The 14,172-nt window shown below is 32.5% G+C and overlaps 2 protein-coding genes across 2 annotated transcripts in view; both read right to left on the reverse strand.

Annotated features, from left to right (window-relative positions):
- LOC143051542 (uncharacterized) overlaps positions 1 to 14,172 on the reverse strand; it is a 241,552-nt gene that overhangs the window by 162,879 nt on the left and 64,501 nt on the right. The gene's annotated exons all lie outside the window — the stretch shown is intronic.
- On the reverse strand, positions 1,117 to 1,656 carry LOC143050971 (uncharacterized). Its single transcript, XM_076224062.1, has one exon. The coding sequence runs from the start codon at positions 1,654 to 1,656 to the stop codon at positions 1,117 to 1,119; it is 540 nt and encodes a 179-aa protein (XP_076080177.1).

Raw genomic sequence — 14,172 nt, forward strand, 5'->3', positions numbered from 1 at the left:
AAAAAATAAATAAAAAAAAAATACAGTGTTTCTGGTGTCCTGGCACATAACATTTTTTTACAATAGTTAGAAAAAGAAAAAATACTCTTGTTTTTAATATTTTCCCTAGCCTATACAAGCCAAGGCAAAAAGCATAATGCATGCTTTACCATAATAGTTAGACTTCACCAAGCTAGGTAGGTTAAGGTGGTACCTAACACTACAGGAAAATAAAGTCAGCTAAACGTTTTAATTACGTTGTGTTGTAAAGGGAATATAAAGCTTCTCAATGATAAACATTGGTGTTTGTCAAACTGCTATATAACCAGTGTAATTTATCTGACAAAACGGTTGGTTCAAAATTTTTGAAATTTTTATATTTTTGTTAAAGGGTCAAAGTAAGTACTTTGACAAAATTTTATGAAAATTAATTATGTTCTAATTCATAACTTCAAGCGAACATAAATTATTAACAAAATAAACTCAACACCTTTGTATGGGATCAGCTCGCCTGACAATGTGCAGCAAAGCTTTAATTTTATTAAAGACAAATGCAACGTAAAAAATGTTCATCAGTGTTACTGTCTGCCTAGGCCGCTGCAGGTAACAAACACAAAAACCAATCTACAAAAATAAAAACAATTTTCATTATGTACGAAAACACATATGAATCAAATAAAGATTCTGTTCTTACACACATTATTTTTCACATTAATAAAAAATAACAAAAATAAAATACATTAAGTCGGTTGGGAGGGTGGGAGACTTTACTGCACCAAAAGCGAACCTCGAATGACAATATCTTTAATTTACAAAACCGCCAAAAGTAACGCACGAAATATTTGAAATGACCTTATTCAAATATTATGGTCAGTTCTACCTCGACCAATGAAAAACATTTAACCTATTATATACTTTCAAACACGTGTAATTTCATAAACAAATACACGTGGTAATGTTTACATACCGGTGTACATAACTTTAATAAATATATTTATGCTCTAACTTCAAGCGAACATAAATTATTTACAAAATAAGCTCAACACCTTTGTATGGGATCAGCTCGCCTGACAGTGTGCAGCAAAGCTTCGAAAAATAAAGAAAGGGTAAAGAAAAAATAAAAAAAAAAATACATAATTAAATCCCAATATTATTTGTTACAGACAGTCTATCCTTCAGAGACTCTTTAACATAACCGTCTTTTGCCGTGTCACTTTTCCACCGACCATGCTTTTTGAACAATCTGTCCTCTACACCAGCCGCTGCAGCAGCCGAAGCCCCTCCTGAACGGAGACTATGCAGTCCAAATGTTTTACTATCTAAGCCTATACTCTGTAAACTTGAAAGTAGTATTTCCCGAGCTCTCGTGTATGACAACGGACCTGTACTTCTAAGTTTATAAGAATTATCAGACTTACAAAAATTAACGGATCTAAAAATAAATTCATCAGAATTTGATGTAATACTAGCTAATTTGAGATATCGTTCTAGCATACAGACAGGACAAGTTACAAGATTAGTTCTAGAAATAACCACATCCCTCCCTTCTCTGTAAATATCAGTTTTACTATTCGCCAAATATAAATTTGCATGTGTAGAATAAATTTTTATATCGATACCTCTCAAATTAACTAGTTCTGAAAACCTTAAAAAACCTGCATAGCTTAATAAACACATACAAACAGTTCTTAAGTCTTTAAGATTACTATTAAGATGACTATAAGTATGAACAATCTTTCGCAAAATGTCTGGTGTAATAGGATCTTTCTTAGTGATAAAATGTCCCAATTTTCTCTGTGCTCCTTCGTTTACAAACGTTACTAATTCAGATGTACACGGATTATTAAATCCAGCCAGTTTATGTGCCCAGCTAATGGCGTATATTACTTCATTCATCTTGCTTGCCGATTTTGCATTCAGTGAAATGTGAATCAAATATAGAGAAACTGTATAATCAGATGAAGGTAATGGAGTAATATTATGTATTTTAGTCCACTAACAGAAAGCATTAAAGGCATACTGGTACTTTTACGAGTGTTCAGAGAACGTGAGCTCAAGCAGTACTCTGGTAGTCTAGCTTTCAATGTAGAAAGTTCATCCGAAATATCTGAATTATGTTTCCATCTACCAACTCGAAAAAATTCTGAAAAATGTACAATCGTGAAACAAACATTATAAAATGTCAAAGTATTAAAAACTTATATACAAATGAACCATGCCACTGTAAACATAACAGGACCTTGTCCAATATTAATTTGACCATGCCAGCTACAATGCTATATACATTAGTGCCGTGTTGAATACAACCATGCTTTCTACAATGTATATACACACCAGGGCCTTATCAACAACAACCGTGCCTGCTACAATACACATTCATGTACTAGGGCCTCGTTACTATAACCTCGCCAGCTACAATGCACATCCGTGTACTAGGACCTCGTCACTTCAACCTCGCCAGCTACAATACACATTCGTGGACTAGGGCCTCGGAACTTTAACCTCGCCAGCTACAATACACGTTAGTGCACTAGGACCTTGTTATCCTTGTCGCATCTAACTTCACTGCCAATACTGGAGCAATAAAAGGCTCAGTGCCAAAAATGGATTTTCTATTAGAACCACTGACAAAAATACCACTTGTATTTTTAAATTCAATAACATCAGATATGTAATCTCTGTAATTCATATTTTTATCAAAAATAAAAGGCCAATAGGTCGCAGATATCCATTTTTGTACAATTAAAGTACCTCTAGCTTTACAAGCAATTACATGTTTTATAGCTCTCAATACTAAGTAAATAGGTGGTACAATCCAATTGTTTTCACCAGACCAATTCTTAGTAAAACAGTCTACAGCTTCTGTATTTACATTCCAGAAAAAAGAGTTAAATCTTTCTAATATTGTGTTACGAGAACTAGCAAAACGATCGACTGTATAAGGACCCCAAAGGTCGTTAATAAAAGTATAGAAAAATTCTGAAACTCCCCAGTCTTCATAATCAATGATTTTACTGATATAATCAGCTTTCGAATTTTCACCTCTCGGAATCCATTGTATGTTAATGGAGATTCCCTTTTGTAAACAAATAAAAAAAATGGAAATTGCTATATCTTGCAGTTTTTCTTTCATGCTTCCTGCTTGAACAATTCTGACACAATTTTGATTATCAGTTAGCCATTTTAAGGATTTTCCAGCAAATGCATGTTGATAAGACATCAACGCCAATTCTATGGCCTTTAGTTCCCTCCACGTGGAACTCTCTAACATTTCAGTAGATTTCCACATAGTGTGAATTTTTTTACTTTCCAACTCTACTGTACATTCTCCGGCAGCTATGCTGCTAGCATCAGAATATACCATTACATGTGACTGACTATATTGATTTAATGTTTTAAAATTTACATTTGCAATGTTATCAAGCCAGAACTTTAATTCTGATATCACAAAACTTTTACTTTCTAAAACTAAATAACTATCCCATGACATTCTACTTTCAATAGACATATAGCAATATCTAGTCATTATTCTAGTAATATTTCCGATCACAGGAGACATACTTATAATTCTACCCGTTACCTGGGCTAAATTTCTGGCAGAAATATATTGAATTTCTCTGAAAACATTATGAATAGATTGTAATAATTCGTCAATTCTCCTTTGAGGAATGCATAAAGTGAAATTACATGAATCCCAAATGATTCCCAACCACTTCAACTTCTGTACAGGAGTAAACACTGATTTTTCTTCGTTCAGAAGAAAACCCGCACTCAAAAGTGATTGTTTCACAAATTCAGCATCTTTGATGCATTCATTATTTTCGTTATTCATACCAAATCCATCATCAAGATATAAAACTATTTTTATACCATTTTTTCTCCAATACTTGACCAATGGTCTGAGACACTTTGTAAATATGTAAGGACCCGTTGAAAGACCAAATGCTAAAACAGTGAAGCAATAAAATTTATCTTCCCACGAAAGACCTAGATACGTATGCTGCTGTGGACATATATCCAAATGAAAATAACCAGATTTTAAATCAAATTTATACAGATAATCATTTTTCTGAAAGTATTGCACAGCTATTTTCCAATCTTCAAATTTAATCTTTTCCTTTTTTACCGATAAATTCAAAGTGCTCAAATCTAAAATTAGACGCCTTTTCCCAGACTTTTGAGTAGCTACACTGAGCGGATTGACAATGTAAGGTTGAAATGGGACCTCAATGACGCAACCTGAAAGAACAAGTTCATTTACAGATTTGCTAACAAAATCATCATTCTTAAGAGCAGATTTGTTATTTTTCATTTACATGCTCGAAGGAGTATCAATAAATGGAATAAGATAACCATTTTTCAATGTGTCTAAAATAAATGAGTTAGCACCAATATGCTCCCAGTACTGAATACTTTTAGCTAACCTTCCCTTTACCCCAGAAAAAATACCCGTGTTAGATTTGAAATTTTCAAAAAATCTTACTTGTTTAAGCAAAATCTCAATATCATGATTTAAACAATAATCACTATCAAATTCAGAAAATAAATATAAATACTTATCATTAACTAACTGTTCATTGTTGAAGTTGAACTGGTTGCGTTTGACAAGTGGACAGTTCTTCCTCCAGTGGCCAAACTGTTTACAGGCATGGCACATATCGTGCTGGGACGGCTCACGCCGCCCGCTGCCAGCTCGAAAGGGCGGCGGGTTCTGACACTGATACTGATTGGAATAATAAGGATTAGGAGCAGTTTCAACGGGAGCCGGTCTAGAAGTTGTCTTGTAGGGATTTGGGCGTCGGGATTTGTCTTTAGTCGAACGCATGGCTCTGGACTCTGCCTGGCGGATTTTCTTTTCATCTTCAGAGTCTGAAGCGATAACATTTGCTTCATACTCTCTGACAGTAGCCCAACCGCCGGCTGAAGTATCTGCTATGCGTATCAGTTTGTTTCTGCCCTTAACCTTATCTATGAGGTCTATGATGATACGTGACACCTTGGTTTCTGAACGGGGAACAAAGCTATAAACCTTGTTAAACTCGGTAATAGTTTCCTCGTTAAATTTGTATTGTATTTTGTTGCCCTCGTGCTTGAATTTAAGGGAAACCTCTTCTTTTAACTTTTTGGAAATTACGTCCTGTTCACGGACCAAATCTGATTTAAGATCTACTAGCTTATTGTCAAAATACACTTTAAAAAGTTCAAAAGTATCAGCTAAATTGACGGCGCTCTTCTACTATGTGGTTTCCACTTTGTGATTTACCGGTTGAAATGTGTGAATGCTCAGTTTCACCTTCGGACATTGGACTTCCTTCTCTATTCTCAGACATACTCAGGTTAAGCACAAGCTTACAACTTTACTGCACCAAAAGCGAACCTCGAATGACAATATCTTTAATTTACAAAACCGCCAAAAGTATCGCACGAAATATTTGAAATGACCTTATTCAAATATTATGGTCAGTTCTACCTCGACCAATGAAAAACATGTAACCTATTATATACTTTCAAACACGTGTAATTTCGTAAACAAATACACGTGGTAATGTTTACATACCGGTGTACATAACTTTAATAGATATATCACTTGAGTGTAGAAATGGTTACAGGAAACTTTGTCAAAAAATGTTCTAAGTAAATAAATAAAACTAGTTGAAAAAAAATACAAAGTCAAATCTAAATACACTAGCATTAACGGTAGTTTTAAACATGTTATGCATATATCATCATATATCTGTGAAATTCGAATCCGCTGTAGCATAAAGGATGGCTATTATGTTAACTAACTTTCTTAAAGTTATTCATTCTGGGCTATCAAATGGTAGAATGCATTTTTTTCCATCTCCATTCCCATGCATTTTGTAAACAGGATGTTGTCAATAATTCTTATTATTCCTAGTTCTCTTTTTTTTTGCACTCTGATTTATTTTGTGTTCTGTAGTACTCAAATACCTGACCTATAAATTTATATTAAAAATGTAAAATTGTATATTAAAAAGAAAAGCTACTTCAAGTAATTCAGACACTAATTTATAGTCTTTTTCTTTTATAAATATCCGTCTGTGTGGTATAGTTTTTTTACCCCACCTCCTGATTTTGTTTTGCAAAAGTTTTGCCGACTCGGAGGACAAAAAACTAAATTCAGCCGAGTCCGTATACTTATATACAAATAACAACATATTCTTGCAATGAATTTAGATAAGATTTTTAAATAAGATTAAGAAATAAATACTCTATTTGATATCTCATACACTGTTACACATGCAAGTGTGTATATATGATCAGGTTTCACAAATATATCGTATATGTTTATATGCGATTTAGAAATACAATAAAACTAACAAATTCATTATATTTCAATGAAGTAGAAATCATTATACCACATTTCTGAAACATTACGGAAAAGGTACATCTTAAGACAGATTTTTTCCATTAACTTCAGTAATGGTCATAAATGTTATCGTTATCATGGTTATAGATTTTAGAAAAAAAACTTTTAAAATATTGGTAATTTACAATTTGTTTGAAGATACAAATGTTCACTGGCAAATATTTCATTATGATTAATAGGATTGAAATGATTTAAAATAAAGAAAATATTTCTCCCGAAACGTATAAACTTCAAGATCAACATTATAAAATAATAGAAATTAATATATATGTTTTAATTTTTAACAACATCCCTCAGATTAAAAAATCATATTGTATTTGTCATTATTATAAATCGTATATATATATATATATCAGATTTTTTAAAGTTACAACTTACATGTTACTTTCTTTCTCTTTGAACCTCAGATGCTATGATTTTCTCATTTGTTTTCTTCGTTTTACTGCTTTCTTACAAATACACAACAGGAAATAACCACAAAAGTGACCACCCCATTACATTCAGATTTCTTATAAATTAATTACCATAGCAACTGTCTTTGAAATTTGTCTAACATATGGTAAAACCTTATCAGAATGTGCTTGATTAACAGACTGGCTGTATCAAATAACACTCTGCATATAATTGCTAAATTATTATGTTTTACAAAGTTTAATGAATAAAGTTATTATAAATAATGATTGCAATAAATTTAAACTTTTATCCAGGCAATATATGCATGTTTACGATATACATTTTTTTATTACAGTAATGATATTCCAGTATAAATTTTACCTGGCTTATATATATAGTATAATATATGATCAACGTTGGCCCAGCATTGGCCCAACTTAGAGTAATGTAAATGTAATTTCAGTTGATAAACACTTTCGGTATAACATTAACTTTTCATAAAGCATGCAGCAATCGAAATTATCCGCCTCCCAAGAGAAATCAAGCGTAAAATATTTCATAATCAATTTTTATAAACAAAATTTCATATCGGACCTATGTTGCTACTAACACAATGCCAACATTTGCCCGATTTTTTTATAACCAACATGAGATAATAATACGGATTTACAACAACAGACCAACGTTGGGCCAATGTTGTGCAGCCAACCCCAACGTGCGACCAACGTACAGACAATTTGCCAACGTTGGACCAATGTTGTGCAGCCAACATAAAATTGCGACCAACGGACCGACAATTTGCCAACGTTGGCCCACTGTTAGTCTGTTGACTGGGAAAGATCTGATTGAGATTTACAGTCGCCAAAAAAAATGATAAATAGTGCGAAAAACACAATTGTGTTGTGAATTTATCTGTGTCCATTGTTTAATATGCACAAAGACCAAGGTGAGCGACACAGGCTCTTGAGAGCCTCTAGTTCATTTATCTCTTCATTTATGTAAGTTTCACCTACCTGCAAACCTTTATTTTTCCGTATTTTAACAGTTTTCACAGAGACCCATCGATTTCTGCATTATGAACTCAATAAATATTGAAAAATAAAGGTTGTGCAAAAAGCCTACAAATTGAAAATTTGACACGTGATATCTTTAAAAATATAAACGACAAAAGATGTTTTTTTTTATGCCCATTGCTATTTTGTATGATCGATTTGGATTGGGGAATACTTGTGTAAAGTGTAGAAAAGTCAAATATTTTAATACTTTTGCAAGAGGAATTTTTTTTAGATTGTATGTAGTATAAAAGATCTTTGGATTGTTTAGTATCCACATCTGATTCACGCCACCTCTAGAATTGGCAGTTTCACAATAACTTTGCAGGCCGTCTTTGAACGCTGATAAAACAGATGTTTTTTTTTTTTATTTAGAAAGAGGTTTTCTTGGAGCACGTGGAGTGATTTGAGAAGATTTAGAAAATAACTCTCATAACATGCATTCAGATAAGAAAAAAAGGTGGTCATCTGACTCGTTTTCTTCCTACATAGTAAATTAAGTAAATTCACAACATTTTCTATTATAAAAATACTTTATCTGAGTTATCTCCCCTACTTTTTGAGTTATCTATCCTTGTTTGGCAAAGTTGAAAACAAATTACTCTAACAAAAATATTGTGTTTTTAAAGAAAAAAAACCAGTCGTAAATATGACAAAACTCAGAATATGTTTCACAACATTTAAAGTCTTACAGATGAATTGCATACTCCTCTCAAAATTTGGAAATTACATTAATGATCTAGACCAATTAATATCTGCTATTGTTCAAAATCTAAGATGGAGGAATACTTCCAAGCCATCTAAAGGTATGTGTATATCACTAATCCACAATACATTTCAACATAAAAATGGTAGCATACGCTATAAATATATTACTTTGGGATTTCATCAGGCTTATTTCGTTAATAGTGACAAACAAAAAGGTAAAACATGCCCCACAGATGAACAAGTGGTAAGTATGCTGTAGTTTCTTATCGACAACATATTTGTCGGCATTCCTATTTGGAACTAACTGCATGTGCGCCTCTTCTTGTCGACCTCTTCTTATTTTCATATGAATCCTCCAGACACTTGTGAAAAACAAGAGGATCAAAGAAGCCAGATTATTAAGTTTCACTTTCAGATATATTGATGATATTCTTTCCATAAACAATCCGAACCTTTCTGATTGAGTTCCATTAATATATCCCCTATAACTAGAATTAAAAAAACACCAGACACGGCTTCCTCTGTCTCATTTTTAGACTTATATCTCGAATTTGACTAACACAGTCATCTCAGTACCATAATATATGACAAACGAGACGATTTAAATTTTGAAATTATAAATTTCCCCCACCTTAGTAGCAATATACCAACTTCACCTGCATATGGGATATATATATTCCCAACTTATTCAATATTCAAGAGCTTGCAGCTCCTACTAAGACTTTGTAAACATCATCAGTGTCTGAGTAGAAAGTTGATGAACCAGGTATATGTCAAAGAACGTCTCTTCCTTTTTTCTAAAAAAGTTCATCGGAAGATACCAAGACCTTGTTGATAATTAAATATTCCATATCAATTTCACAAATAATACATGATGGTCTTGATGTATAGATTCTGCGTACTGATGTTGTTTATCATCTTAACAACGTGTTTAATTGTTCTTTCATTTGTCTTTGTTCTATTATTTATATTACTTTTACTGTTGGATTGTTTTATGTGATATCGGTTTAACTTGGCTCGGTACATCCCATCAATGTGTTTGTTTTGTCTTTCATTTTTTGGTAGTGTATTTTTGTATATGCGACTTTTTGTATTTCTTTGGTTCTTATAACGTGACTCTGTACTTTAAAGATCCCGTCAGTATGATATTGTTCTATTTCATGTCATTATGATATATTTCTATTATGAATTACAAAATACGTTGAACCATAAACGTCAAAATTATTTAATCGCGTAGTGGAATTAACTATTTGTGGATTCTTATAAATTCTATATAACTTTGGGACTATTTAAATCTCGGTCTATTTCTGAAATTTATTCTTACATACTTTTGATTTTTTAACCCTGTATGCTAACATTGCCTATGTGAAATTTTAAAATTGATGGAATGTACATTGAACGACAAATATATGTGACGTATACAATATTCTGACGTCAGACTCTCAAATCAATGAATGTGTTTGTAGATAGATGTTTTTGTGTTCTGTTAAATTGTTCCTTTTAAAACTGTTACACGATGATGACTGCTGTACCCATATTTTGACTATTTTATTTATTGTGTCTGTTTAGTTAACGCATCATTGTAAATATAACGGAATTTGATGAAACTGTCATCAAAGTGAGAGGGTAAGCGCTATGGCACCAGGTTTAATCCACCAATTTCTACATCTGAAAATGCCTGTACCAAGTCAGGAATATGACAGTTCTTGTCAATCCGTTTTTGATGCGTTTTGTTATTAGATTTTGCCATGTGATTACGGACTTTCCGAATTGATTTTCCTCTAAGTTCAGTATTTTTGTGATTTTACTTTTCACTTACGTTAGCCATGTCAGTGTGCATTGTGACATTTAAGACTCAAATGAAAAGATAGATAAAGATCAGAAAAATTTATTTTATTAAAGTGTCACATGTTGATCTTACACAAAACTAAATATTTACAAGTACCAGACTTGGGGTCAATTACATTGGAATGTAATTAATTAAATTACACATTACATTGCAAAAATGGTCAATTACACTAATTACACATACACAGTTTTTGAAATGTAATTAATTAAATTACAATTACTTTACTAAAGTAATTAATTAAATTACACATTACATTTCATCATGATATTTTTTAACAAAATATTCATGTAAGCACAGTTTAAGCGTTGCATTTGATAATCATTTAATATAGTAAGTTTAATGTTTTGTCAATTAGTCCTAATCTTCTGGTCTGAAAACAGCAATTGAAAATAGTCTTACACAGGAGCTAATGTTGTGCAAGATATTGCTTGATCAGGACACGGAAGTTTTATGATTAGAAGATCCTTATATTCATAGGAGAGGGAATTTGTTCCTATTAACTTGCCAATACATCAAGGGGTATTTTGGCATCTCAGACATGAACTCATTTGAATTAAACATAATATGAATAAAGAAATTATCAATGAATTTGAAATATTTTTTTTATTTTACTTTAAAAATATTAAAAAGTGTGCTTGTCACAATATTGAAAATAATTTTTAATACAAACAATGTATATAATGTCTAAATATTAGCAATATTTTGCTAATTAGATAAAATATCTGTAATAGTGGCATTGCCCCTGGACATTTTAATCTGATTAATTGCTGTTTGTTTTTACAGCTGTTAATTTTAAGTTCTATAATCCTTTTGTGTATACTAATTTGACAAAATGATTGTATGCAGTGATTTTAAATTCTAAATGAACTGTCTCAGAAAGATGTGACACATTTTATTGTTTTTGTTTAACAAGATGTTTATTACTTATCAATCTATTTAGTTAAAGATCTCTCTTAAAAACTAAACAAGTATGATTATCACATTTTTTAAATTATAAGACTATTCCAAAAAAATCTGTAGGTCAAATAAATGATATAAAAACTTCAGAATAAATTACAGACTTCATATATTAAAAAAGCATTGATATTAATATTTGAAAAATATATATAATTTTACAATTTATACGATTAAACACAAATCCTTAACTGTAACACCATAAAAGTACATGTAATTGAAATGTAATTCAAAAGTAATTGAGCATTACATGCTTTTTTCAATGTAATTAATTAAATTACCATTATATGTAATTAAAAAAATGCTCAATTACACATTACATTCAATTACATGGAAAATTGTAATGCATTACACTTAATTACCATTACATTTTTAATTACCCCATCCCTGACAAGTACAATAACATATAAAAAAATCCGAACCAAGCTTATAAAGACTTAAGAGACACACAAGTACAATCACATAAACAAAATCAGAACCAAGCTTATAAAGACTTATGAGACACACAAGCACTCAAGGTAAAAAAATGAAAAATAAAAAGAGATCTCATGTATTTATCTTGCAAACGTAATACATTGATCAGTTTGATTTAAACCAAGTTGAAAAGACATTTAATACTGGAAAACACACCTACGTTTAAAACTAAGACTTACGACTTAAAACAAAATTATGGGTAAAATGCATTTTAAGACTCAAATGACTGTAATTTTTATTAAGTGTATAATTAAGTCATGCTTTTGTAACCACAAATTACATAAAACGTTTTTTTTTAAATAGATACACAAGTTAACTATTGAACATATGAACTATTTACACATAGATAATATGCCTGACCTGTGTCGGATCGTCGTGCAATAATGCAAAATTAAATTAAACTCAACACTTTAATGTTTTAATTTTGCAAAACGTTCAAAGTCAATGTACTCAAGAGTAACAAACAAATCTCCAAGGACATGAGAAGTGACAATTGTTTTTATACAACTGTAAAACAACATTATTGACGTTATACCAAGATTGGTTCCTCTTTAACTGACAAATTACCTACACACTAGTCCATGAAAGTGAGCGGAGGAGGGGGGTGTAAACAAAACAACATTATTGACGTTATACCACGATTGGTTCCTCATTAACTGACAAATTACCTACACACTAGTCCATGAAAGTGAGCGGAGGAGGTGTAAACAAAACAACATTATTGACGTTATACCACGATTGGTTCCTCTTTAACTGACAAATTACCTACACACTAGTCCATGAAAGTGAGCGGAGGAGGTGTAAACAAAACAACATTATTGACGTTATACCACGATTGGTTCCTCTTTAACTGACAAATTACCTACACACTAGTCCATGAAAGTGAGCGGAGGAGGGGGGGTGTAAGCAAAACAACATTATTGACGTTATACCACGATTGGTTCCTCTTTAACTGACAAATTACCTACACACTAGTCCATGTAAGTGAGCGGAGGAGGGGGGTGTAAACAAAACAACATTATTGACGTTATACCACGATTGGTTCCTCTTTAACTGACAAATTACCTACACACTAGTCCATGTAAGTGAGCGGAGGAGGGGGGTGTAAACAAAACAACATTATTGACGTTATACCACGATTGGTTCCTTTTTAACTGACAAATTACCTACACACTAGTCCATGTAAGTGAGCGGAGGAGGGGGGTGTAAACAAAACAACATTATTGACGTTATACCACGATTGGTTCCTTTTTAACTGACAAATTACCTACACACTAGTCCATGTAAGTGAGCGGAGGAGGGGGGTGTAAACAAAACAACATTATTGACGTTATACCACGATTGGTTCCTTTTTAACTGACAAATTACCTACACACTAGTCCATGTAAGTGAGCGGAGGAGGGGGGTGTAAACAAAACAACATTATTGACGTTATACCACGATTGGTTCCTTTTTAACTGACAAATTACCTACACACTAGTCCATGTAAGTGAGCGGAGGAGGGGGGTGTAAACAAAACAACATTATTGACGTTATACCACGATTGGTTCCTCTTTAACTGACAAATTACCTACACACTAGTCCATGTAAGTGAGCGGAGGAGGTGGGTGTAAACAAAACAACATTATTGACGTTATACCACGATTGGTTCCTCTTTAACTGACAAATTACCTACACACTATTCGATGAAAGGGAGCGGAGGAGGCGGGGGGCAAACGAATCAACATGCAACCATTCAAAATTAAATTAAACTCAACACTTTAATGTTTTAATTTTGCAAAACGTTCAAAGTCAATGTACTCAAGAGTAACAAACAAATCTCCAAGGACATGAGAAGTGACAATTGTTTTTATACAACTGCAAAACAACATTATTGACGTTATACCACGATTGGTTCCTCTTTAACTGACAAATTACCTACACACTAGTCCATGAAAGTGAGCGGAGGAGGGGGGTGTAAACAAAACAACATTATTGACGTTATACCACGATTGGTTCCTCTTTAACTGACAAATTACCTACACACTAGTCCATGAAAGTGAGCGGAGGAGGGGGGTGTAAACAAAACAACATTATTGACATTATACCACGATTGGTTCCTCTTTAACTGACAAATTACCTACACACTAGTCCATGTAAGTGAGCGGAGGAGGGGGTGTAAACAAAACAACATTATTGACGTTATACCACGATTGGTTCCTCTTTAACTGACAAATTACCTACATGTACACACTAGTCCGTGTAAGTGAGCGGAGGAGGGGGGAAACGAATCAACATGCAACCATTCAAATTAAATTTGTTAATGTAATTACAACTGCATACCAAATATAATTACCATACCATAAGTGTTTTTTTTAAACTGATGAAAATGA

This window comes from Mytilus galloprovincialis, chromosome 11 (genome assembly GCF_965363235.1).
Source record: "Mytilus galloprovincialis chromosome 11, xbMytGall1.hap1.1, whole genome shotgun sequence".
NCBI classification, from domain to species: domain Eukaryota; kingdom Metazoa; phylum Mollusca; class Bivalvia; order Mytilida; family Mytilidae; genus Mytilus; species Mytilus galloprovincialis.